The sequence below is a fragment of the Elephas maximus genome, chromosome 14 (genome assembly GCF_024166365.1).
Source record: "Elephas maximus indicus isolate mEleMax1 chromosome 14, mEleMax1 primary haplotype, whole genome shotgun sequence".
Taxonomy (NCBI): Eukaryota; Metazoa; Chordata; class Mammalia; order Proboscidea; family Elephantidae; genus Elephas; species Elephas maximus.
In genome coordinates, this window is record NC_064832.1 from 34,630,527 (window position 1) to 34,657,441 (window position 26,915).

General features: G+C 39.1%; 1 protein-coding gene across 3 annotated transcripts in view; it reads right to left on the reverse strand.

Annotated features, from left to right (window-relative positions):
- The window catches only part of COG3 (component of oligomeric golgi complex 3), an 88,792-nt gene extending 64,505 nt beyond the window's left edge, over positions 1-24,287 (reverse strand). For all 3 annotated transcript variants that reach the window (XM_049852965.1, XM_049852963.1, XM_049852964.1), the window contains exons 1-8: positions 23,976-24,287; positions 8,384-8,530; positions 6,667-6,728; positions 5,313-5,478; positions 4,577-4,651; positions 3,347-3,439; positions 2,204-2,329; positions 666-746 (exon numbers count right to left, since the gene is read on the reverse strand). In XM_049852965.1, coding sequence (XP_049708922.1) covers positions 666-746; positions 2,204-2,329; positions 3,347-3,439; positions 4,577-4,651; positions 5,313-5,478; positions 6,667-6,728; positions 8,384-8,530; positions 23,976-24,149 — 924 coding nt within the window. In that variant the 5' untranslated portion in view covers positions 24,150-24,287. The remainder of the gene's footprint in view (positions 1-665; positions 747-2,203; positions 2,330-3,346; positions 3,440-4,576; positions 4,652-5,312; positions 5,479-6,666; positions 6,729-8,383; positions 8,531-23,975) is intronic.
- Between the last annotated feature and the right edge of the window lie 2,628 nt (positions 24,288-26,915).

Genomic DNA, 26,915 nt, shown 5'->3' on the forward strand with positions numbered 1-26,915 from the left:
AGCGCCTTAATTCATTCCCTATTTCTCACTTAGATCAATGCAAAATCCTCTTTGTTAAAGAGGTCTCCCTATCTCAAATTTCTCTTCACCATAATGCAGTCTTTACACTGTAACTTATCTTCTGAAATGGCAAATCTGGCTATATCACTCTCCTGTTTCAAATTTCACTGGTTAGCCATTTTTCCAGAGTTAGTGTGATCTGTAACAACCCCTGTAAGATGGTCTTTGCATCTTTCCTGTCTTCCTTCCCATCACACCCCGCTAACGTACTGTGTTCCAGTTATAACAAACGACATATAAGTTCTCCCAAAAGGCAGACCTTTTAATGTCTCTACACCCCTCTTTCACACGCTGTTCTCTCTGTATGAAGTACCCTTATCACTCCCTTCAAGTCTACCTAGTGAACTCTTTTTAAACTCACATTTATCACCTTCATCTCGAAATCCTCCCTGAGCATCTGTGGAAGCTAGATGTTCCCTGCTCTGCGGTCTTAAAGCACGCTGCCCATGCCTCTAAGATACGCTGCTGTAAAGTGGAAGGACACTGACTGCTTTCTATTCATGTTCATGTCCCTGGATTAGCACAGGGCATGACATTCAACAGAACTTCAGAAAGCTGGCTAAGTAAATTTCATAGCAACACCCTGCTTATATCAACAGACTTACTCTGACTTTGGGGGCAGCGGCGCGAAACTTCACATAAAATAGCGTGAAAGCATTGTCTGCATTAGGTACAGATGAAGGATCCTAAAGAAAGGGTAGAAAAAGGTGAAGATAGTTAGCAATCAAATAATTATTTAGAAAATATGATACTACCATTTTGTAAGGCTACCAGTTGGTCTATATACCAACTAAAAGCTTAAGAGAAAAATGTCAAAAAGAGATTAAATATTACTACTGCTTTAAAGAAATAATTTAATTATATAGAACTGTCATCTCTCTTCTTTATAGGGTTCAATTTTACCTTATGTAACATGAATTTTGTAGATAAATAGACCTAAATTCAGATTCATACTTTGTCACCTACGAAGTTTGTGATGTTGGCCAAATCATTTAACTTTGCTGGGATTCAGCGCATTCCTTAAACGATGGTAACACGTGCCTCAGAGAGGCTTTGTGCAGGTCGAGAGCAAACCACCTAGCAAACAGTAAGCACTAGATACTAGTTTCCTAAACTTACTGAAAATTTTGCGAAACAGAAAAACCACACAGTCTGGCTGTTACATTAACAAAGAGCAATATAAAGAGTAAAATGTTTTTAGTTTGCAAAACCAAACCAAAAATCAGAGGCTTTCAACTGAAACATCTCAAGATGCTACCCATTTCAGTGATGAAAAAATTCTGGAAATAGATGGTGGTAATGATTGCCAATACCGTGAATATAACTAATGCCACTGAATCGTACACTTAAAATGACAAATTTTATGTTGTATATACTTTACACAATAAAAAAAAAATGTTTGTTTAAAAGATGCCGCCCCATAGTCTTTAGGAAGTAAAATCAAAAAAATAATCTTTTTGGTTTTATTTTCTTAGGGGAAAAATGTGCTCCAAGACTACCCTAGTTAGCCCTTCTTGTCTTCTAACCTAATACCCTGTTGATTTCCTACCTAGCATCTACTATAACCTGTAAATAATTGATTGGGCTTTTCCTCTAGTGGTTATTTCTTCTCAATGTAAGCTCTACAAAGGCAAGGACGTTGCTAGCTCCTTTTTGCTACTGTACAGTTCCTAGTTCACTGCCAGCCACTGAATAGGCGCTATAGAAAAATACATTTAATTTGTTAATGTAGAAAATTATGAAAAAATACACAAAAATGTCAAGAAGAAAATTTTAATTATTCATCATACATAATCCCATCACTCAGACAGAACCACTTTTATAATTTTGGTTTATTTCCTCCCAGTAATTTCAAGAAAAAGACAGGAAAGTAATTGTTTTAAGTTACAAATAGACTGTATCTTATTTTACTATTATACAGTACTGGATACTTGACATTTTTTAATATTCTTTGAAAATAAGACTGTAATGGACATGTGGCTACTTTTCCCTATTACAAATAAAAGTATAATATGTATTTTTATTTGGCAAAAGGTAAAATTTTTTAAAGTTATGAAAGTACTAATCTCAGACTAAAATTATGGAAGGTAAATGAATCAAAAAAATTTTTTTAAAAGCCTGTGACTGAAACCAGTCAACTCACCCTTTTTAATAACTGATTTGTGAGGTTCTGTAGTATGTTCACAATGTATGACTTCATGAGGTGCAAAGCTTTAGAAAGACACTGCTTAAACTTCAGTAAATATGCAGGATAATCTTTAAAATTAGGCTGAAAAGGAGAGAGAATGATTTACATAGAGGAAACAAACACTGGCAAAACAAACTTTCAATGAAAACCAAGATACCCTTTGTGTAAAGTTATTTTTTTAATATATGGAGCCCTGGTGGTATAGTGGTTAATAGCTGCACTGGTCAACAAAAGGTCAGCAGTGCAAATCCACCAGCCACTCCTTGGAAACCCTATGTGGCAGTTCTACTCTGTCCTACAAGGTCGCTATGAGTGAGAATCGAGTCAACAGCAACGGGTTTGGTTTCTTTTTCGGGTTTTTTTGTATATGGTTTCCTACACCTAAGAAAGTCTTATACAGATCATAAGATCTACAAAGACAAATACTGTGAATTCCTTGCTCAAAGCCAAATGCCCCGTGCCTGGCACATAATGTTGTTGTTAGGTGCCGCTGAGTCGGTTCCAACTCATTGTGACCCTATGTACAACAGAATGAAATGCTGCCCGGTCCTGCACCACCCTCATGATCGTTGTTATGCTTGATATCCCATTGTTGAAGCCACCGTGTCAGTCCATCTCGTTGAGGGGCACATAACAGGGGTTCAATAAATATTTGCAGTTATTAGTAAACACCTATATATATTTAATACCCTAAGGATTTCAGGGCTAATACATAAGGCCCAACTAGGAAAAGAATATGAGTAGGTGAAGTAAATACCACTGTAAATCCTTGGTTAATTAAATGAAGGGGCTCGTTCCTGTATTCCCACCACCCTCCCCCACTCCCCACTCCTCCCACATAACACTTTGTTTCCAAAAAGATATCTATCATGTCAAGGGAACAACAATCTAAAAATGGTTCAGACTTTTAGGTGGGATGAAGTTGAGGTAGCCAGGACCTCTTACTCCAACAGCTGCATAAGGAGCCGAAAGTACTGATATCCACTAAGAATTTACTACAGTTTTTCCACTTAGAAGAAATAATTACTTTATAGCAGGGGAAGCGATACCCAGGAAAGTTAAGCTTTCTTTAAAATATGCAGAAATAATAAGACTTACATGAGATGAGATATACGTTATACAATCATCTAATTTGGCCAGCATAGGTATAAATCCTTCACTATTCACAGACAATGTAGGGGAGTTCAATTTCTTTAAGGGAAACAAATTGAAAACAATCTTAATTTACAAAAGAAGACATAGGCAGACGTTTAAAATTATATATTAGAATTAGTCTATTTCCCTTTAAGATATAACACAGCTACATCTTTACATTTTAAGAGTCACCAAAATATGCTCAAATGCAATCCATGTACAACAATAAATAAAGGACAAACAGAAAAAAATACTGATTCATTAGTTTATTCCTAATGAGCCTTAACGGGGCTCTTGGTGGATTAGCAGAGATTTTATAGTAGTTCGTTGTACCATGTTATGTTATTAAAATAATACACCAAATACCCAGATATCCCATTTTCTAATATTTTACAATAAAAATGATTTTTCCACTTTCAAACATCAGCAATTTTTTTCAAGATTAAAGAATTAACAAATGTTTGGCAGTCACACTATTAAAGTAAAATATTACCAGCCAATTAGCTTTTATCTTAATACAAAAATAGCTTGGTGACAAAGCAATGAACTATTTCCCATTGCATGCCTTTCTTAATTAGTTCCTAGTTTTACCTGTATCTCTGTAGTAAAGTATAATAATTGCAATAAATTTAATAATTTATTATTAGATTGATAATTATTAAATTTTAATAATTATTAAATTTAATAAGCTTTATTATTATTGGAAACCCTGGTGGCGTAGTGGTTAAGTCATAAGTATGATTACTTTATGAGCCAGAAATATAATTTACACAGCAATCTTTATTGGGACCACTACTTTGGGATACAAGTATGCCTTACGAGGACTATACTTTTCTTGTAACTAAACAGGAGATCAGTTCTTTTTAAAAATGTTTTGATTATTATTATAGTAACAACACAGCCACGGCATGATTTAAAATTGAATATTTCTTCTTATAATCTTAAGAATAAGTTTCTATAAGAAATAACCAACAAGAGCTTTTAATAACAATAACGCAATTTTAGAATACCAGCTAAATCCTATCTGGAAACATCTGAGCTGGCACTAAATTGGCTACAAACAGGAATTATCTTTAAGCAAGCAAACCATTAAATTGGAATATCACTCTAGTCAATTACAAGTTTAACGATTATACTCAGAGAAATACAAAATAAATACTACCAAAATTACAAAAAGTAAAAAACAATACTTACTGTGTTAATAGTTTCCAATTCATTAAAATAGGAAAGCTTTTGTTGAATATTTTCAGCCAGATCAACAAGTTCCGACTGAATTTTTTAAAGAGAAAGATAATTATTATAAGAATATGAGAATCACCAACACTGCTGCATCAAAAATGACACTATCTCACACATGTAGGTTTACATCAGACACAAAATTTCAGGCAAAGGCTGAAATATTTCTGTAATCATGAACTAAATATTAATTTACTGTACAATGTTCATTCCAGTAAATTTCATCTAATCTTTTTATAAAATAATCACCTTTTAAAAAACACAAAAATACACAGAGAAAACGCTGAGATAAACATAGGAAGTTAAATATTCTAAATCACACGTTTAAATGCAGCCTAGATCAGCTGATCTTTACCATTACTGCAATCACCAACCTTTTCTGAAAAGTATCAATAATAAAGAGTAGACAGAGCAAATGACACGGTAAACCCTCTGCACTGCGAAGCTGTGCTGAGACCTAACAGCTCAGAACACAGAAAAGCTGACCTTTGCCCTGTTACCGTAAGTTTATTCAGAGTAAAAGTGGGCTGTCAATGTGATAACCTGCATGCTTAGCAAAGGGCCTCATACACAGCAGTGTTCAATACATACTTGGAGAAATCCATAACATTAAAATTAAACTGTACTCGTCTATTTCAAAATACAACATTAGATATAATCACTGACCCTCTCTCTCCAGCTCCAGATTAATTACCTGTTCTTTGAGGAGCTGTTCACAGGCTTCGTGTAGGGTTCCAGTCTTATTGGACACAAAAAGGTACTGTTTCTGCAATGACTCCAGGTGCTGAAGAGCACTGTTTACATCATTCAGTATGGCGTCACACTGCTCCTGAAACCCAGACAAGTAATCCCTCATCTGTCTAGAAAACAGAACCAAAAGGGGATTGACAATAATATTTTCCCCCAATAAACAGTCAATAAACAACAAAGTCTTGTTTTTCCCAAAACGTTTGAATTTCAGGAGTAAAGTCTAACCTACTCAAAGTTGATTATATTCAGATATGTACCAAAAGTTATCTCATCAACTGTCAGTATTTAAGATGGCAAATCACTGATACTACAAGTAACAAAAGCCATCAGTCATGAGGCTATAAACTGGTTGTTCACATGTAAGACAATAAATCATGGCTCAACTTTCAAAGACTGGGACACCAAAACCATCCTGAGGCATCAGTTAAGGTAAATTTTTCAGATCACTTCTACCTTTGAGGAATGGTGTGATGGGATAGAATATCGGACTCAGAAGACCCAGGTCCAAGTCCCAGCTCTGCCCAAGTCTCTGTGACACTGGGACTGTGAGCTCACTGGTAGAACAGAAATAATAATACCTCTCCTCACAGAGCAACTATGAGGATTAAATGGGATCATACATCAAAACGCCTAACACAATGCCTAGTAATAATAAAACTCGCTGCCGTGGAGTCTGTTCCAACTTATAGTGACCCTATAGGACAGAGTAGAACTGTCCCATGATGTTTCCAAGGAGCGCCTGGTGGATTCGAACTGTCAAACTTTCAGTTAGCACCCATAGCTCTTAACCACTACGCCACTAGTAATAATAGTCACTCAATAAATAACTCAATGCAAATCTTCAACCCACATTCCCCAAATCAACTAGAAACTGCATCCCATAATGTTTCGCATGCTATCAACACACACAAACAGGACATAGGTACAACCTATCTCAGTGGCCCTCATAAAAAGAAAGCCATCTCTAAAGTCTCTAGGATCACCCCTTCTAAAGAAAGGCACCAAACACCTTTTAACATTCCAATAAAATTGCCACTTAAACCCAATTCTTGCTCAAGTTATACAAACCAATGTCTGTCTTTCCTAATGTATTAAGTAGGATCTAACACTCTTGTTTTGTAATTGCACAACTTCCAATACCAGTTGTAATGACCCAAAACCGCTCCTTCGCCATTCATAAAGAAAATCTTGCTGTTGGCATTTTCTTTGTATCTTAATTTTGTTTAAAGACACAGATTATGTTTCTGCTGTCTATGATCTAAAAATCAGAATATTCCACAAATGCAAGAGCCACATACCTATATTTAGTTCCTTCATCCTGATCCATCTGAGTTTGGAGTTTTGCAAACCATGAGAAAAACTGGGAAAATAGGAGTATTAATTGACAACAGAACCAAAACAGGCAGCATGAAACATGGCTACATACTAAACAGCAAGTCAAAAGGGTAAATACTACTTCAGTTTTACTGTTCAGAGCTCAGACATTAATTAGTTATAAGCCAGGAGGAGGTAATTTAATTATGCACTCAATATCCACATACTAGAAAAAGCAGAGGATATTAAAAACACTGACCATATTCAGGGTCAAATAAGGAAGTGCATTAGGGAAACAATATGTAAGAAATAAATATTTCTTCCGAAGAGGCTAATACCTATGTGTTCACTTGCCAAACTTGAATATTTATCATAGTGCTTTGGGTAATAACAATATTAATGTTATCTAATGAGAACTGTGAGAAGATAAACTATGAAATAATATAAATAATGGTTTAAGAACATGAACTTTGGCATCAGCTAAACCTGGGTTTCAATTCTGGCCCTACTACCACCAATGTCATGGAAAGTATCTGGGGGTTGATCTTAAATGGCATGAGGGAACTTCCTAGGGTGATGGAAATGTTTTATACCTTGATTGTAGTAGTGATTACACAGGTATATACATTTGTCAAAACTTATTAAACTGTACACTTAAAATGAATAATTTTACTGTATGTAAATTATAACTCAATAGATTCAATTAAAAAAAAATTTTAGATATACATATACAAATTCAATCCAGAAGATTTTTTTTTTCAAAAGTCCAAATAAGTTCAAAGACATGGTACAAGATTACCTTCTACGATTCTCAAGCAGGATTCTACATCAAGGTATGCTTTATTCTCTCAAGATACAAGGCTCGCCAAGTACCTTGGCTATCACTTACTAAACATTTATTGTGTGCCTGCTACACACTGCATTTACATGCATTATCTGATTTAATTGACACAAAAATCCTATGAGATAGGTATTATAATTATCCCTGTTTTATAGATTAGGAAACCTAATGCCTGAGAGGGTACGTAATTTGCCTAAACTGACAACGACGGTATGTGATGGAGCTGACTTTCAGATCCAGGGCTGCCTAACTCAAGAGTTGGTGCCCTTAACCATTCTGCGACACTGCCTCTCTCAACTTACTGTCTGTACAATTCATGAAGTTTGCTTTCTGTTTTACTTGGTAAATGCCTCAGCTTTGATTCTTAACAGGACAAAAAGAGGAGACAAAAAAGGCACCAGAAGAAACTATTACACATTTAGGATTATAATTAGGAATAAACCAAGAGAAGCTGAATTACTGAAAAAAATAACTGTAAGTGTTCATCTCAAAAAAGGGATTGCCTAGCAACAAGCAGAGAGGTGTGTGTGTGTGTATAAGTGTTGAAGGGACAGGTTAATAAAGAAAACCACTGGGGGTAGTCAACAGTCCATAAAATATTCAAACTTCAATAAACATAATCTGCATCCAAAGTTGGAATATCATATTTTTATCTGTATTGTAAATATAACTAGATAAAAGGTAGATTTAAAATGCTTGAGAATCACACTAACACAAAATCAAGAATGTTCTAGAAAAACTTGATGTTAACTATAATTTCAAATGTTCAGAGCTTTTAACTAGGACCTTTTTTATTAGCCCTGTTTTTATTAGACACCTCAAATATATCAAATACTCTTAGAAAAGACACTGCCATTCACCTGCTGGGCAGTTTCAATTCTTTCTTCTCCCATCTCTAAGGAAGTGAAGCCCTTCATGAGAATGTCTTCTGTAGATTCTGGCACTATGGAAGTCAGCGAAATGGGCAGTGATTGGGACGTTAAACTGCTGAAGTCTTCAAGTGGAAGCTTTAAAAAAAGAACCACAAAGATATTTAAATAACATGAAAAGTCTCTGAACCTAACTCAAGATTGGGTTTCCATCTAAAAAGAGAGAAATGTTTTCTATTAAATCATTTGATATTAATAAATGGCATACAATACTTGAGCTTTATAACTAGACTCTGGATATTAAATGCTAGTCTCAAAATGCAAACATGACATAGAAGTCCCAACATCAGTAAGGTGTGGTTCTTGAGTTAGCTTTCTAATAATGGTGATGGATCTGGGCTAACCCATACACATTTTCTCACTTGATCCTCTTGTGAACTACCACCAGACAAAAGAAAAGCCTGTGTGCTGCTCAAAGTAACTTGCCCTCCCCAGTACCTAACACAAAAGCCAGATCTAATGAACTCCAACCAACAGGATTAACAAATCACATCAAGAATTAACTACCCATAGCATTACCTCCTTCTATCATTTCCTCCCACTGGCTATCTCATCCACACCTTCCCGCTGACAACTTTTGAGAAATTACAACTAAATAGAAACAAGTACAGAGTTTGCCATCAGTTTCAGAGGTGCCCCACCAACCAGGCCTCACTTTGACACCTTCGAAAGCAGACCCGCAGTACTTTCTAGTCCTTCACTACTAAAAAGATAGGCCAAGATAGGCCAAGGGTTACTTCACCTGTAGCCATACAGGCAAGCTCTTTTTAGACCTAAAAGAAAGGAGAAGTGGATGCTGGGGAAGGTAAAAGCTTTAATCCTTTAGGTTCAATTCTAGTTTTCAGCCCTTAATTCATGACACTTAAGGTCCACCGATATATGACACGATCCAAAGTCTTAGAAAATGGATTCCCCACCTATTTATCTGGATGTAGAAATTTATCTGGACATAGAAATTTCTTCTGAAGACAGTATATTTCTCTCCAAAGCCAAATTAAGCTAGATGCAAAACGCATCATCACTAATTTCAAGAAATCTTCCTGAATACAACCTTTTAAGAGTGGAGTTTTACAAATATGAATTCAAATGGGGATATATCTTTTGGCACAGTAAAGTATGTGTTACTGGTTCGAATCACACTTCTACTAACTTACAAGCTATGTGACACTGGGCAAATTACTTAATGCTTCTAACCCTCAATTTCTTCTCTGTAAAATAGGAATTATAGAATCTGTATTACAAAGAAGAGTAAGGGAGAGAACACGGGTGGGGGAAAATAGGCTTCTTGGAATGCTGTACAGCTGTAGACCAGAAGTGTACAGAAAAGTCCTCATTCGGATTTCTCCACAACAATGAGTCTGACTCAAGAACCAGGATGGTCCAGGATGCATGTAAATGTGTTTTATTAAGGACATCAGTTGTTCACGTGAACTCCTTCTGAATGGTGACATAATCCTGGGTATGCAAGAGCTGTGCCACAGCAAGAACTGAGTTGCTGAGACCGAGTGAGAACCTATCTTGAGCCTACAGTGTCACCAGCAACTGTGGGCCACATTAGGGGCTCTGGAGGCCAGAGGAAGCTACGCTGAGATAAGCTGCATCTGTGCCTGCTCTGGAAACCCTGGTGGCATAGTGGTTAAGAGCTATGGCTGCTAACCAAAAGGTCGACAGTTTGAATCCACTAGATGCTCCTTGGAAACTCTATGGGGCAGTTCTACTCTGTCCTACAGGGTCGCTATGAGTTGGAACTGACTTGATGGCAGTGGGTTTGGTTTTTTTGTTTGTTTGTTTTTGGTGCCTGCTCTGTGGAACCACCCTAATTGTCAACAACAATCTGTCTCCTTGGGGAAGGGAAGGTACATCTTTTTCAGTCAAAAGGTAATCCACCAGGAACAATGATGCATGCAAAGCGCTTGGCATAATACCTGCCAAAGGATAAAAACCAAACCAAACCAAACCCAGTGCGTCAAGTCAATTCCGACTCATAGTGATCCTATAGGACAGAGTAGAACTGCCCCACAGAGTTTCCAAGGAGCGCCTGGCGGACTCAAACTGGCGACCCTTTGGTTAACTCAACCACTACACCAGCAGGGTTTCCACCAAAGGATAAACACTCAATAAATCTTAGCTATTTTTTTTATTACTATTTATCATATTATTTTTATTCCTATTTATTAATAACAGCAGACTAAGTGAATTTATAAATCTGAATCCCATCCTGCTCCTTGAGAACAGAGAATAATCAGTAAATGATGTTTTAAAAACTGTATTTTATTAGTAATAAAATTTCATCCTATGTGAACATGTGATGACAAATTCATTCACAAAGTTCTACCAGCACAGCTTACAAGATACCTAAGAGGGTGGGAAGGTAGGGGTAGCAAGACTCAGATTTGGCAAATATACCAGAAAACACATGGAGGCTAGACTAGGATGCAGAAAACTAGAAAGAGCACTGCTCACATACTAACAATAACAAAGTACCAAATAATCTACAAAATCATAACTATCCTTGAATCCATCAGAGAGCTGAGGTCATAGGATAATCAAGGACTCAAAAATCTACGGGAGCCAGGCACCTCCCAGGGAGAGACAGGATGCCAGCACTAGCTGACCTACGGCAGACCATGCGGAAAAGAGATGCCAAGCGCCATACAAGTGCTTAAGAAGAATTCGGCTAAAACTTCTTACAAAGTGCTAAAGGCTGGAGTGTAAGTATAGAATGCCCGGAAGCCACAGACAGAAGGGGAGTTTGCACCCACTCACTTAGTCTTCTCCAAAGATACCAACCAGGGGTCGTAAAAAAGAATGGGGACAAGGAGGTGCAGGTCTGGAAGAGGGCAGTGGCTGCTGTTGTGTGGGAGAGGGAGACACAAAGCCCCACCAGGACCCTTGTCCCCAACAGAACAAAAGGCTTGGGCTACAGAAATAAGGGCAGTAAACCCAGTCAACCCTAGGGAAAGAGGAAGAACCACTATAGCTGGGGAAAGGGAAAAGAAAAAAACCTCCAGCCCTGGGGAAAAGGCAAGAAAACCCCCAGGGCCCACACCATTAAAAGTCTGTTACTACCACACCACAGGAGGGGCAAAATCAGTGAGAACGCCCCACCCACAAAACCCACGAATAAAGGACCTGCCTAAGACTGAGGCTGGACCAGGTGGACAGAAAACTCCCACCTACCACTATTCGGCTATAAAGCACCAACAGTCTACTGCTTAGAGAGGGACAAAATCACAGAAAGGGATACCCTCTAAGGAACAGGTGCACAGCACACAAAAAGCTGAGGGTAGAGAAAGAATATTAAGAAAACCCTACAGCAGTCCAGTCCTACAATAAACAAAAGGCTAGGGAAATTTGAAGCCAGTGATAAAGATAGCCAGAGCAACAACAAAACCTAAACCAAGCTTAACTCCTAACTATACTGACTCAAGCCTCAACACAAATAATATAGCACAAAAAAAGGTTTACCCATTTCCAGGTATAAAAACCATTTCTCTCATTCTCTACTGTCCTATATACAACATCCAATATTAAAACAAAAACTACATTAAAAGACAAGGAAAAAAACAACTCACTGCCAAGACACAATCAAGAGAGCCAGACTCAGAAGTGATATGATTATTTTAACTATACCAAAATCAAAAGAAAACCAGTTACCATCGAGTCAATTCTGACTCCTAGGGGCCCTAGAGAACAGAGGAGAACTGCCCCATAGGGTTTCCAAGAAACACCTGGTGGATTCAAACTGCCAACCTTTTGGTTAGGAGCCAAACTCTTGACCACTAAGCCACCAGGGTTTCCATTGTAACTATAAGACAAGGAATATTAAATAACTGTGATTGGTACGTTAAAATGCACAAGCAAATATAAAAAATTTAAGCAGAAAAATGAAAATTATAAGACTGAAATATAAATGCTAGAAATAAAAACCATGGTAACAGAAATGAAGAATACCTGCAATGAGCTCAGCAATACACTCAACATGGTTAAGGAAAGAATAAGTGAACTTGAAGAGGGTCGAAGAAAATCACCCAAAATGAAACATAAAGAGAAAACAGACTGGGGATAAAAACTGAACAGAGTATCCAAGAACTATGGGATGGTACTGAACAATCTAATGTATGTGTAATTGGAACCCTTGAAGAAAAAGATTGACAACAGGATAAAAGATATCTGAAAAGACAGTAACTGACAGTATTCCAAAAATGATGAAAGACATCAAACTATAGCTCCAAGAAGCACAAAAAGCCACGAACAGAATATACATCAACATGCACACACGCAAACCCCTAAAGACATCATGTTCGAACTCCTAAAAACAAAAGACAAAATCTTGAAGGCAGTCAAAGGGAAAAAAAGATATATTATATGCAGAAGAATGAAAATAACATTTACAACAGACTTCTCATCAGAAATTACTCAAATTAGAAAACAGAGGAGTGATTATCTTTAAAGTGTTGAAAGGAAAAAAAAAAAAAAAGTCAACCCAGGGCTCTATACTTGTTATGGATTGAATTCTGTCCCCATATAATGTGTGTCAATTTGGCTAAGCCATGAATCATGGCTTACATCCATATTTATACATATTCCCAAGAAAGGTGATCCAACCGAATGCAGAAATTATCGAACAATATCATCAATATCACACGCAAGTAAAATTTTGCTGAAGATCATTCAAAAGCAGCTGCAGCAGTATATCGACAGGGAACTGCCAGAAATTCAGGCTGGATTCTGAAGAGGACGTGGAACGAGGGATATCATAGCTGACGTCAGATGGATCCTGGCTGAAAACAGAAAATACCAGAAAGATATTTACCTGTGTTTTATTGACTGTGCAAAGGCATTCAACTGTGTGGATCATAATAAATTATGGAAAACACTGAGGAGAATGGGAATTCCAGAACACTTAATTGTGCTCATGAGAAATCTGTACATGGATCAAGAGGCAGTCGTTCAAACAGAATAAGGGGATACTATGTGGTTTAAAGTCAGGATTGGTGTACATCAGGGTTGTATCTTTTCACCATACTTACTCCAACTGTATGCTGAACACATAATCTGAGAAGTTGTACTATATGCAGAACAGGGCATCAAGATTGGAGGAAGACTCATTAACAACCTTCAGTATGCAGACGACACAACCTTGCTTGCAGAAAGTGAAGAGGAATTGAAGCACTTATTGATGAAGATCAAAGACCACAGCCTTCAGTATGGATTACACCTCAACATAAAGAAAACAAAAAACTTTACAACTGGACCAATGAGCAACATCATGATAAACAGAGAAAAGACTAAAGTTGTCAAGGATTCATTTTACTTGGATCCACAATATACAGTCACGGAAACAGCAGTCAAGAAATCAAAAGACGCACTGCCTTGGGCAAATTTGCTGCAAAAGCCCTCTTTAACGTGTTGAAAAGCAAAGATGTCACCTTGAAGACTAAGAAAGGCCTGACCCAAGCCATGTTGTTTACAATCATCTCATATGCATGCAAAAGTTGGACCATGAATAAGGAAGACCGAAGAACTGACGTCTTTCAATTGTGGTATTGGAGAAGAATACTGTTAACACCATGGACTGCCAAAAGAACGAACAAATTTGTCTTGGAAGAAGTACAACCAGAACGCTCCTTAGAAGCAAGGATGGTGAGACTGTATCTCACACACTTTGCACATTTTCAGGAGGGATCAGTCCCTGGAGAAGGACATCATGCTTGGTAAAGTAGAGGGACAGTGAAAAAGAGGAAGACCCTCAACAAGACAGAGTTACACACCGGCTGCAATGATGGGCTCAAGCATAACAATGACTGTGAGGAGTGTAGGACCGGGCAGTGTTTCATTCTGTTGTACATAGGGTCACTGAGTCCAAGCCAACTCAATGGTACCTAACAACAACAACAAAGATTATTTAAACAAACAAAAGCTGAGAGAATTCATTACCAGCAGTGGACTACAAGAAATTATTTTAAAAAGTTCTTCAGGCAGACACAAACCTGGAACTACAAAAAAATGAAGATAACTGACTGTCAAAAGCAAAAATAGTAGCAATGTGTTATGAATTTATAGCATATGTAAAAGTGAAATGTATGACAACAACAGCACGAAAGATGAGATGGGAGAACTGGGAGCATACTGTTGAAAGGTTTTATACTATACATGAAACAGTATAATATTTAAAGACAGACAGTGATTAATTAAAGAAGTACATTGTAAATCCTAGGGCAACCACTAAGAAAAACTGAAAATACAGGGGCCCTAAAAAAAATCAGTCCAATACTACTTAGACCAACATCCATCCCTAATTCAATTTCCTTTGAGAAAAAAAAGGTTATACACATATCTTGAAAAGTAATGTAGAGTAATGTCAATGTCATGGTTGTGGTACCATCCATACATTATAGTTTTGCAAAATGTTACCACTGGGGTTGTTGTTGTCAGGTGCCGTCAAGTCAGTTCCAACTCATAGCTACCTTATGTACAACAGGACAAAACACTGCCCTGTCCTATGCCATCCTCATTATCACTGCTATATTTGCGCCCAAAGTTGCAGCCATTGTGTCAATCCATCTTGTTGAGGGTCTCCCTTTTTTCAGTGATCCTCTCCTTTAGCAAGCATGACAGCCTTCTCCAGGGACTGGTCCCTCCTGATAACATGTCTAAAGTATGTAAGATGAAGTCTCACCATCCTCCCTTCTAAGAAGCATTCTAGCTGTACTTCTTCAAAAACAGATTTGTTTGTTCTTCTGGCAGTCCATGGAATATTCGATATTCTTCACTAACATCATAATTCAATTTTTCTTCGGTATCATCCTTATTCATTGTCCAGCTTTCATATGCATATGAAGTGAATTAAAATAGCATGCCTTGGGTCAGGATCACCTTAGTCCTGAAAGTGACATCTTTGCTTCCAAACACTTTAAAGAGGTCTTTTGCAGCTCATTTGTCCAATGCAATACGTCCTTTGATTTCTAGACTGCGGCTTCCATGGGCGCTGACTATGGATCCAAGTAAAATGAAATCCTTGACAACTTCAATACTTTTTCCATTTATCATGATGTTGCCTACTGATTCAGTTGTGAGGATTTTTGTTTGCTTTTATTGAGGTGTAACCTATACTGAAGGCTGTAGTCTTTAATCTTCATAAGTACTTCAAGTCCTCTTTGCTTTCAGCAAGCAAGGTTGCATCATCTGCATATCACAGGTTGTTAATGAGTCTTCCTCCAATTCTGATGTCCTGTTCTTCTTCATATAGTCCAGCTTCCCGGGTTAGGTGCTCAGCACACAGACTGAATACATATGATGAAAGGACACAACCCTGGCACACATCTTTACTGATTTTAAACCACGCGGTAGCCCCCATTCTGTTTGAACAACTGCCTCTTGTTCTACGTACAGGTTGCACATGAACACAATTAAGCGTTCTGGAATTCTCATTCTTCATAATGTTATCCATAATCTGTTATAATCCATACAGCCGAATGCCTTTACATAGTCAATAAAACAGAGGTAAACATCTTTCTGGTATTCTCTGCATTCAGCCAAGATCCATCTGACATCAGCAATGATATTCCCTTATTTTACACATCCCCTTTTGAATCCAGCTTGAATTTTTGGCAGTTCCCTGTCAGTGTACTGCCGCAACCGTTTTTAAATTAACTTCAACAAAATTTTACTTGCATGTGATATTTAGGATACTATTTGATAATTTCTGCATTCTGCTGAATCACCTTTCTTTGGAATGGGCACAAATATGAGTCTCATCCACTCAGCTGGCCAGGTAGCCATCTTCCAAATTTTTTGGCATAGATGAGTGAGGGAAACTTGGTAAAGTGTACAGGAGACTTCTCTGTATTATTTTTTACAACTGCATGTCAATTTATAATTGCCTCAATAAAAATTTCAGTTAAAAAGAGATAATGTAACAATCACATTCTCACCACTAATTTCTGTATTACCTCACAATACATAACAAATTCCAGCTACAAAGTAAAATTCTTCTTGTTCTAGAATCATGTAATATACATAGTGATCCATTCAAACTTATTTGAATAGGTAATGTCTTACTTGTGCTAAGTTCTCTAGAGAAGCAAAACCAGCGAAGGATGTATATACAGAGAGAGAGGAAAAAAAGAGAGAGGTTTATCTCAAGGAAATGGCTCACACTGCTGCAGAGTTTGGCAAGTCCCAAGTCCATGGGTCAGGCATCAGGCTGGAGGCTTCTCCTGACTCACGTAGTTGCAGGGGCTGATAAACCCAATATAGGCAGGTCAAACAGCCAGCTGTTGGCTCACAGGCTACAGAGGCCAAAAAAATCCCAAGACTGGCAGGTAACATGGCAAGCCACTGGCTCATGTCCCAAGAACTGGAAGTCAGATGACAAGCTGATGTAGGATCCAAAGAAAGTGAGCAAACTTTGCCAGAACATCCATATATATATATATACACACACACATATATATATACACATACACACACATATATATAGGATGTAGGCCACACCCCCAATAAAACTCCCCTTAGAACTGGCTGATCATATCAGATTATATTATGGAGGACAACTGCATCATTACATAACTGCCAAGCTACATCATGATGTAACTGCCAAACCACTAAGAATCATGGCCCAGCCAAGCTGACACACAACCTTAACCATCACAGGTAATAAATTCATGTGACACAAAATTCCAAGGATATTCAGTAAAAAGTCTCCTTTGTGGGCTCATTTCCCTCCTCAGAGGTTTTCAATGTAACTAGTTTCCGACATTTTCTTCCTGAAATAGTCGTGCATCTACAAGGAAGTGTACCTTTTTACATAGTAAATAGCAGTTTATATATACCCTGATTTTTTTTTTTTAATGTGCAGTGTTTTCAAACTGTTTCTTCAACAGAGTATAAGGAAAAGATTTACTCTTTAAATTCATATCCATTTAGTTGCCATTAAACTATGATGGGCTCTTATTTTAAAAGTCCAGAGTACAAAGTGATATTTAAGTGAAAAGCAAGTCTCCCTTCTTCCCCTCTTCCTGCCATTTCAATTCTTACTCTCTAAGCAATACCAATCTTTATAACTTGAGGTATATTCCTAGGGAATCTGAGAGTAGGAGGAGGAACTTTAAAAGTAGAAGGAAAAAAAAAGTTTCCAATTTTTATCAATTTTTTTATAAAATTATTCAAAAAAAGGAATATATAGAAATATAATTTTTTAAAACTCCAAATCATCAGAACAGTTTAAAATGAAAAGTAAAATCTACCCCACCTGCCACTTTCAACCAGTTTAACTGTTTTCAATATTTTTGATGATTACCATATTTTTACACAAATAATGTGTGCCTTCTCCATGTGTCTGCCAACTGCACCCTCCCCTGCGAGGTATTTTCATAAGCACTGCTATGCCAATTTTTTTTAACATGTTGCTGTAAAAAAATCAGCACAGCGTGCTTACGAAAATACCTCAAGGGGGAAAGACCAGGTTGGCAAATAAACGTAGAAGGCATGCATTATTTGCATAAAAATATGGAATTCACAATTCTAAAAACCAGATTTAAAGCTTTGTGTTTGAATTCACCAATTTTGGGTCATATTTATTGATTCCCCACTATGTAAAATGAAGAAACTATTACCCCTCTACTTTCTTCCATTTTGTAAAAATGGCGTGGCAGAGGTGCCTGACCTCCTTGTCTAACTTCACAAAGGGAAGGCGAGAAAATCATTATCAGCATCAACAGCCCAAAGCTGGTTCCTGTGAGGCAGAGGTCGGATATACCTCTACCTTCCAGCCTTTTTACCAATTCTGACACCATCCATCCCTCCACGGCACTCTCTACTTCTCTGCTGGGTTCGATAATTCATTGCAAAGGTCACACAGAACTCACAGACCATACTTGGTTACGGAGTTTATTAGGGAAGTAACATGTTACAATTCAGGATCAGGGATGACCCAGGATACAGTTCTTCAATAAGGACAGTGTCTTCTCTGCCGTGGCCGCATGCAGGTCTCTCTCTGGCCCTCAGCCTCTCAGCCCTTTGGCCCAGCTTTTCCCCTGCTCGTGCAAGTGTTACAAAGCTGTTTAGCTCCACCAAAAAGTGCCCGGGAGTACCCACTCTGTCAGCAACCTCAGCCCCAAGGCTCTCAGCTCTCTTGCTCCATGAGTAGCTGGCAAACCTAGCTCTGCCAAGTGTTCGGAGGCACCCCACTCTGTCAGGAAGCCTCCTGTCCAACAGCACTCAGCTCTCTCACCCTGGGGGTTGGCACACCCACTATAACCATCTCATCCCATGGGCCAGGAAGCTCACTGTGCCATCTCACACCAATCTTTTGGTTCTGCTGCCACCGCTTCTCACCATCTTATGCGATCTCCTGTGTTATAGTTCTCTTTCTCTGTCTCCTGGTGTCTAGGAGGTTTTCAGCGCAGGGAGCCTGGATCCAAAGGATGCACTCTGCTCCTGTCTCTTCTTCTTGGTTGTAGTGAGGTCCCCCCTTTCCACCTCTAGGATGGCTCATTTTAAGCTAAGCAGGATGGCAAAACTGACCAATACCCTCATTAGGGTTCCAGACACCTTATTTGCATGGTCCCATTTTTTTTTTATCCCCACAAAGGTGTCATGCACCTTATTTGCATTATTAGCAAGCGGTCCTGTCCCCTTAGTGGACCACAAGTACCTTATATGCATAGTCCCACCCAATCATTTGGTGGAAGTTACAAGACCATGGCTAGAAAGGCCATATAAAAACAATCTATCTTATCACACATACTTACTGTACATATGCGCTCTTAAATTCTGTCACCTATAGCATCTCTTTTTAGATTTAGATTGTTCTGTGATTAAGTCTTCAGGCTGATTTTTTAAATTATACATACCCTTCCTGGCATCCAGGAAATATGGCAAAATTCCAAGTCTTCTGATACCTTCCTTGGTTTTAGTGTACCACATACTTGTTACCGGCATTTCAAAGAGATCCAACGCTGCCATGTATGTGTGCTCGATCTGTCATCTCGAACCAAGAAATGTTTATTTTCTAATTTAATTTAGAAAATAAAATCATATGAAAACTAGACACCTGAGAAGCTGCTAGAGCTATTCTAGATATATTCTGTAATCTAGGTATTGTGAGTAAATATAACGATAATTTGAATTTGAAGAGGACATTCTATATGCCTGCTTTAAGTACCAATACTAACTGCTTTTCAGTCATAAGAACTTTTAAATACCACAAGCAGAAGGCAGCTTCCAGTTCCCTAGTTCTCACTAACACAGTCATTTTCCCCCAGAACAAGCAGGAAAGAAGCTACACTGCAACCATTTCAAAGAAATGTATTTTAGCAGCAAAAACATGTTCCTTTTTAACAGCATATGAGAAAATAGTACCTCCCTCAGGTCATCTGCCCAGATTCTTCTTTTCTCAAAGTATCTGGAATAAAACAGCCAATCAAGAAGGGCGGTGGTGGTGTCACACACTTTCCTACTCGGACCTCTCATTCACTTCTGATGAGACTGCCTGCCTCCCACCCACTAGCATTGTCCTGGCTCCCGGATGGCACAGACAGATACCACTAGAGAGAGAAGAGCCCAAATCTAGGTTCCCGGTTTGCAGACCTAAAGGGTTACTGTACAGCTCTATTCAAATGGAGACACTAACATATTAAAAGACAATTACAATAAGCTATCAAGCTTTGCCTGCCCAGTTGTGCAGGGCCAGGAACAATCAAACACACCTTTCTCTCCCAGGCTTTACTTCTTCCACAGTTCTGGGTTGGAGAAAATAATTTTTAATATCAATCTAATCAATTCGTTTCCTAAGTGAAACTTGATGTTTGGAGCAAATCATTGAAAAAGTATATATGGAGACTCAGAATCTTCTTCAGAGCTCACGAAAAAAAGACCAAACTTACTGGCCTGACAGAGACTGGAGAAACCCTGAGAGTATGGCTCCCGGTCACCCTTTTACCTCAGTAATGAAGTCACTCCCGAGGTTCATTCACCCTTTAGCCAAAGATTACCCAAACCAACCCACTGCCATCGGGTCAATTCCAACTCATAGCGACCCTATAGGATAGAGCAGAATGCCCCACAGAGTTTCCAAGGAATGCCCGGTGGATTCAAACTGCTGACCTTTTGGTTAGCAGCCGTAGCTCTTAACCATTATACCACCAGGGTTTCAGACAGGCCCATAAAACAAGATGAGACTAAAGGGGCACACCAGCCCAGGGGCAAGGACTAGAACGCAGGAGGGGACAGGAAAGCTGGTGACAACGAACCCAAGTTTGAGAAGGGAGAGTGTTGACATGTTGTAGGACTCGATAGCAACAGTTATGGTTAGGGTTGTTAACCAATATCATAAAACAATATGTGTACTGTAAACCTTCATTTAAAGTACAATTAAAAAAAAATAATAACACACAAGAAGATAACTGAATAAAAAAAAGAAAGAAAGAAATGGATCCCAGTCTCCATTCTTGCAACATAAAGAACTGGCAAAAGCCCTGAAATTAAAGTTTTCTTTGAACTCAAGCCAGATCAAATGCTTGGGTAAATTCCTTCCTCTCTGTAAGTGAAAGAGGCCAGTAGAACATTTTTTCTCCTATGGCCAGAGCAAGGTTCCAGGACTCACGGTTCCTAATTTCTTCTCCTGACCCATAAATATCAATGAATTAATATCTTGAATATAATAAACTCTGGCATATTAACAACAAATATTCAAACAGAAATATATTCCAACAAGCAATTCAAAAAAGAAAAAATATGTGTGGGCAATAAACTTGCTTTTTTTTTTTTAAACATTTCTCAACATTATGTAATAAAAGTGCAAATATGAATAACAACTTAAAAAAAAAAAGAATAAAATTGAGGCTCGGAGAAGTTAAGAAAACAACTCCTGTTCAGGATAAATTATTGTAGACTTTCATCAAGAGTTCAGTGAAAGAAAAAGGTCCTAACTACTAAAAACTTGCCCAGGGCCCAGGAAACAAGTCCACCCAATATTCTACTGCAAACTGTTTTATCTAATGCCAAATAAAAAGGTATAACTCAAAAAACAAGGAAGCTATAACTCCTTTCCAAGATAAGAGTAAAAAAAAAAAAAACCAAAACAAACCCGAGTAGCTCGTCATAACAATGCTCTTTTCTCAAAGCGTTATCAGCTTTATAGTATTTACTGAGTTAGCTGGCCTCTTGCTATTTAACTAATCTGCCTAGTTCCAGTAGTTCAGAGAGTAAATTATCTTGTAACAATTGTGAAACATTATAGAAAATCCTTTAGAGATACATTGGTTAGGCAAAATAAAAATTTAAGCATCTTTTTTCAGCCCCCATGTTAAAATAATAACAGGGATAAAAATTCAATTCCAAAGACTTCACACAGATATATAAACATTTACTAATGGGAAATGAGGGCTGCTGGGAGCTGAAGAGCAGTGAGAAGTTTTCCCTGAGAGATTCCAGGACAAATAAATATCAGGCTGTCAATTTCACTCTCACAGGAATCAGCACCAAGGCTGCATGAACCAGAAATTGTTGTTGTTGTTAGGTGCCAACGAGCAGTTCCGATGCATGGTGACCCTATGTACAACAGAACAAAACACTGCCTGGTCCTGGGCCATCTTCGCAATTGTTGCTGTTTGAGCCCATTGTTGCAAGCCACCTCCTTGAGGGTCTTCCTCTTTTTCACTGACCCAGAAGACCCTCACTGAATCCCTGAACTTGTCAAACTTGTTCCCTACCCATGACTTTTACACTGCTTTTTCCTCCAGCTGCAATGTTCTTTCTCTACCTAGTCTTTGCAAGGCTGCTTCTTGTTTCCCATCATTCAGGTCTTCTCACCTAAGTCACTTGCTTAGAAAGGCCTTCCCTTCTTATCTAAAAGGGCATTCCCCATCCCTTTCTGTCACTCCATTCTGATTTTTTTTCCTTATATCATGCATCACTATCCAAACTTACCTTCTTTGACCTTTTTTTACACGGTCTTGATCATCACAATTCATCAAAAAGACCAGGGATGTTGTCTTTCTTATTCACCTTTCTAGGCCCACTCCTAGCCCAGACTAAGAAGATAATATATGTTAAATGACTGCATGAATCTAATAGTAGATACTGTATTGCATAAATATGGAAGAATGGGGTGAAAATGAATAGACTCCATTGACTTCACTCCAAATCCTCTCTTTCATGCTAAAAGAGAATAAAGAATAATAGTTTATAACCCACGACAATAAAAACAAATTGGATTACTTCTCTTGAAGACTAGATTCTCCCAGGCACCAGGTCCAAGGAAGCACCTTGCCTCAGTAACAAAACCCAGTGCCGTCGAGTCGATTCCGACTCATAGCGACCCTATAGGACAGAAGAGAACTGCCCCATAACAGGCTAAATCAATTATAAACAGACTGGAAAATTTATAGAGCAAACAACTTCTAACTTTTACCCAGGGCGTGAAAGATCTTGACAGTAAGCCAAATAATTTTCCACCTGCTTCCTCATTTATTCCAGACCCACTTCCGGCACAGCATCCTAGAGGTGGACAGAGAAACTCAAGCAAGAACACCTGTATTTTAGGGCAGAGGAGGCAACAGTGAAAGTGGAGAGAACTCTGCAATCAAACTTCTTAACCTCTAAAGTTTGAGGTCAGAAAAAAAGGTCAGTCTCTAAATTCAATGCGCTTTGGGGGCATTCCAAAGAGTGTCAGAAGAATGCTTTCAAAATGAAAAGTAACCATCACCTCTTATAATCTTCTAAATGTGGCCCTCAAAACTAGAAGTTTGTCAAGTATCTGACAATTTGTAAAACATACTTCCTGCTATGACAGCTAATGAATTCAATCACACAAGCAGCAAAAATATGCCCACTGGTCACTGGGATCTCAAACGTTGGCATTAAAATCAATAACGAGCACTGTAATTATCTAATATCTAATAGTGTACTGACCCAGCTTTCAAACTAAATGCATTTATATTGCTTTGACATAAGCCAAATCAATCCGATCTCTCATAAGCTGCACTTGATTGAGAACATGCTCACTGTTCAATCTATGATCAATGAAACCATCCATAAGGATCAACTTTTGGTCTAAGTCCCCCATGGAAAAAAGAAGCTGGGTGAATCATTAAGGTGGTAAACGAACATCCACAGGAGCCTGTCCTGCAGCAAAGCACCTCCGATTCAGAAGGTGGGCAGCAGGATTACCCCTCGGATGACACCAGGGACGCCCGAGGCAAGGCTCCCGACCAACCGTCCCACGTTGCAGGGTGGGGTTGTTAGCCAGCGGGCACTAGCCACTGGACACCCCCGCAGCAGTCACCCGGCGAAAGGAGAGGGGAGGATCGGCGGTCGCCGGCAATGCCAGGCCTGACAGCCCAGCAGGTAAGAGACTTCTGCCACCGAAGCCGCCACCGGGGCCGGGGAAGAGGGAAAAGAGAGACCCTAAACAGGGTCGGCGAACAGAAAGAGGCCAAGCTGCGGCCAACCGGCCCGAAGTGCATCTCAGCCCCGCCTACCCCCGCTCCAGCCCCGTTCCCGCCCGTCCCCTCACCTCGGTCGGCACGGGCAAGTTCTCCGCCGCCGCCTTCAGCTCCAGTACTGAGTCCGTCTGCCTGTCGGTGAGCGGCGCCGTCGTGTCCGGCCGCCGATCCCAGAGAGCCAGCCTCTCCCGAGCGTCCCGATCCGCCGCCGCCTCCGGCAGCAGTAGCAGCGCCGCCTCCGCCATCACCACCGCACCCCGGCCCTCAGCAGGAGCCGGGTGGAGAGGCCCCGACCGGGAGGCCCGGGCCACTTCCGGAGAGTGAGGGTTTCCAGCAGGGCACCGGCGGCGGGGCGGGGCGGGCCGGAGTAATGTGACCCCGGAAGTACTTTCACAGTTTATGGGCGGCACCGAGGCCACGACAGACGTGGCTTTAAATGGGGTAAAAATATTTCCGGTTGGGACGTAAGTGAAGAGGGCAAAGGACACAGGCCTAGGCGGAAGTAGAAATGCCCCTACCGGAAGTCTCTTCGTCAACATCAATAACTTTATTGTTACGCGTTGTTCAAATTGTTGACAACTGCTCTAAGCAACCCAATAGGTTGGATCCTTCTTGAGCGCCGGGATCCACCCCCTCTCTGCTCCCAGGTGGGTAGTCCAGGTGGAGTGTGTGATTTTCACGTTGACAGTTTCGCCGCCTAGATCAAAACCACGAGCATAAACTTGTCCAACATCCAATAATTACCCTGGTAAAAAAAAAATAAGTATGAAAATACATAATATCAAAGAACTGGAAACAGCCTAAATGTCCAACATTGAAGAATTGGGTCAATAAAAATTGACATGCAATTGGAACACTATTCTGTCATTCAAATCATGTTGCAGATTTGAGCAGCCGGATAATTATTGTATGGAATCATAGTCTGTAGAATAACTACTCATGAGTCCATACTGATATAAATAAATGAATAAATAGATAAATGGGGAGAAGGGATAACTCTACCTTCCAGAAGAATTTCAGTTAATAAACATGGAAAGAATGAGTAAATAGAAAATCACCATTACAACAGTAATAATTGTTGCAGGCAAGATCTAAGGGTGAATGCTAAATTTGTGAGCCAAAGTTTGAGGCGAAACAAAAATTTGCAGTCTTAAATTATCTCCCAAAGATATTTACTAATAACAAAACCCAGTGGGGAATGGTAACTTTCCAGTGGAGAAACCTGGCAGTGCCTTAACCAAGTGATCAAAGTCAGCATCGTGATCACAAATCCCCTGAAATGATAGGTTGAGAAGGGCACAATTGCACTTCCGTAGTATTCTAGCCAAAAATGCATAACCTAATCATGAGAAAACATTGGACAAATTCAAATTGAGAGACATTCTGCAAAACAACTGACCATTATGTTCAAAAGAGTCAAGGTCTTAAAAGACAAGGAAAGATGCAGGAACTTTCACAGATTGGAGGAGACTAAGGAGAGGTGAGATGATTAAACACAATGTGGGATCCTGGGTTGAATCCTGGAACAGAAAAAGGACATGAGGGGGGAAACTATACAATAAAATACAGAAATTCAAGTAAGGACTTCAGATTTTTTCGAAGTTTAGGTAATAGCAATTACCTAATGCAAATATCCCAGTTTTGATTACTGTATATGGTTATGTAAGATGATAACATTAGGGGAAGCTGGGTGAAGGACAGGAACTCCTTTTGCAACATTTCTGAAGTCTAAAATTATTTCAAAATAAAGCATTACAATGATCATGTAATAGAAAATATTTATTATTCTTAATTCTTTTAAAATATTTTCACCAAGTCGTGATTCATGATGCTGAAGCAATGCAATGGAGATCACGGTACTCATGAAGAAGATTTGGGCCAAGGCTGGATGTCTAATCAACTGCTGTGAGCTCAGATGTGGGGCAGAGCAAGGTAGATACTCAACACAATGACAGCTGATCTGTTCTGAATCATCCATTAATCACCAACTGGCTCTGTGATAAGAGGTGGCGGGGGGGGGTAGGGGAGTGAGATATCTGGTAAGTGTCACAGGACACAACAGAAATAGCTATGAAGCTTGTTCATGAACACGGAACTTCAACGAAGCAACTGCCAGTAAATTGAGGAGACTTCAGAGGCATTGGGGACCTACTTTAGCAGGTAGGGACAAGCGCCAATAAAACAGAGTAACCGTAGTTTCAATGGAGCATTTTAATTTGGCAGAACACCAACATAGAAGTGTACGCATTTAAGCAATGGGGTTGTTGCTCAAATGTAGTGGAAAGTGTGGTACACAATGCTTCTGCTTCAGACTGATCAGCCTAGGGCTCTTTTCTATTATGGACAAAAACCATCTAACCAAAAAAGCCTGTTGCTGCCAAGTCGATTCCAACTCATAGCACCCTAAAGACAGAGTAGAACTGCCCTATAGGGTTCCCAAGGAACGCATGGTAGATTCGAACAGCTGATCTTTTGGTTAGCATCCATAGCTCTTAACTACTATGCCACCAGGGTTTCCAAATACTGTCTAGTCCCACCAAAAAAGTACAAATTTCCTCTAATGTATCCACTTTTATACTGTGTACTACGAGGCAGATTTTTTCCTTTTTTCCTTTTTCCAGCTTATACCTAGGAGTGTTAGCCAACATAACAAATACAATTGCAGTTTATAATTTTCTACTACTATTCTTATATTTATGTGATTAAAGTATTGGCAATTTTTCCCATAAAATCATTCAAATTAATACTGTAAATACTCTTACTGCATATATCTATACATGTGCACATACAAGGTATATTTATACTGTGTGTGTGTGTGTCAGGGAAAGAGAGAAGGAGAATACAGGATAAAACCAGTTGCCATCAAGTCGACTCTGACCCCTGGCAACCGCACGTGTGTCAGAGTAGAACTGTGCCTCACAGAGTTTTCATTGGCTGATTTTTCAGAAGTAGATCATGAGGCCTCTCTTCCAAGGTGCCTCTGGGTGGACTGGAACCTCCAAACATTCAGA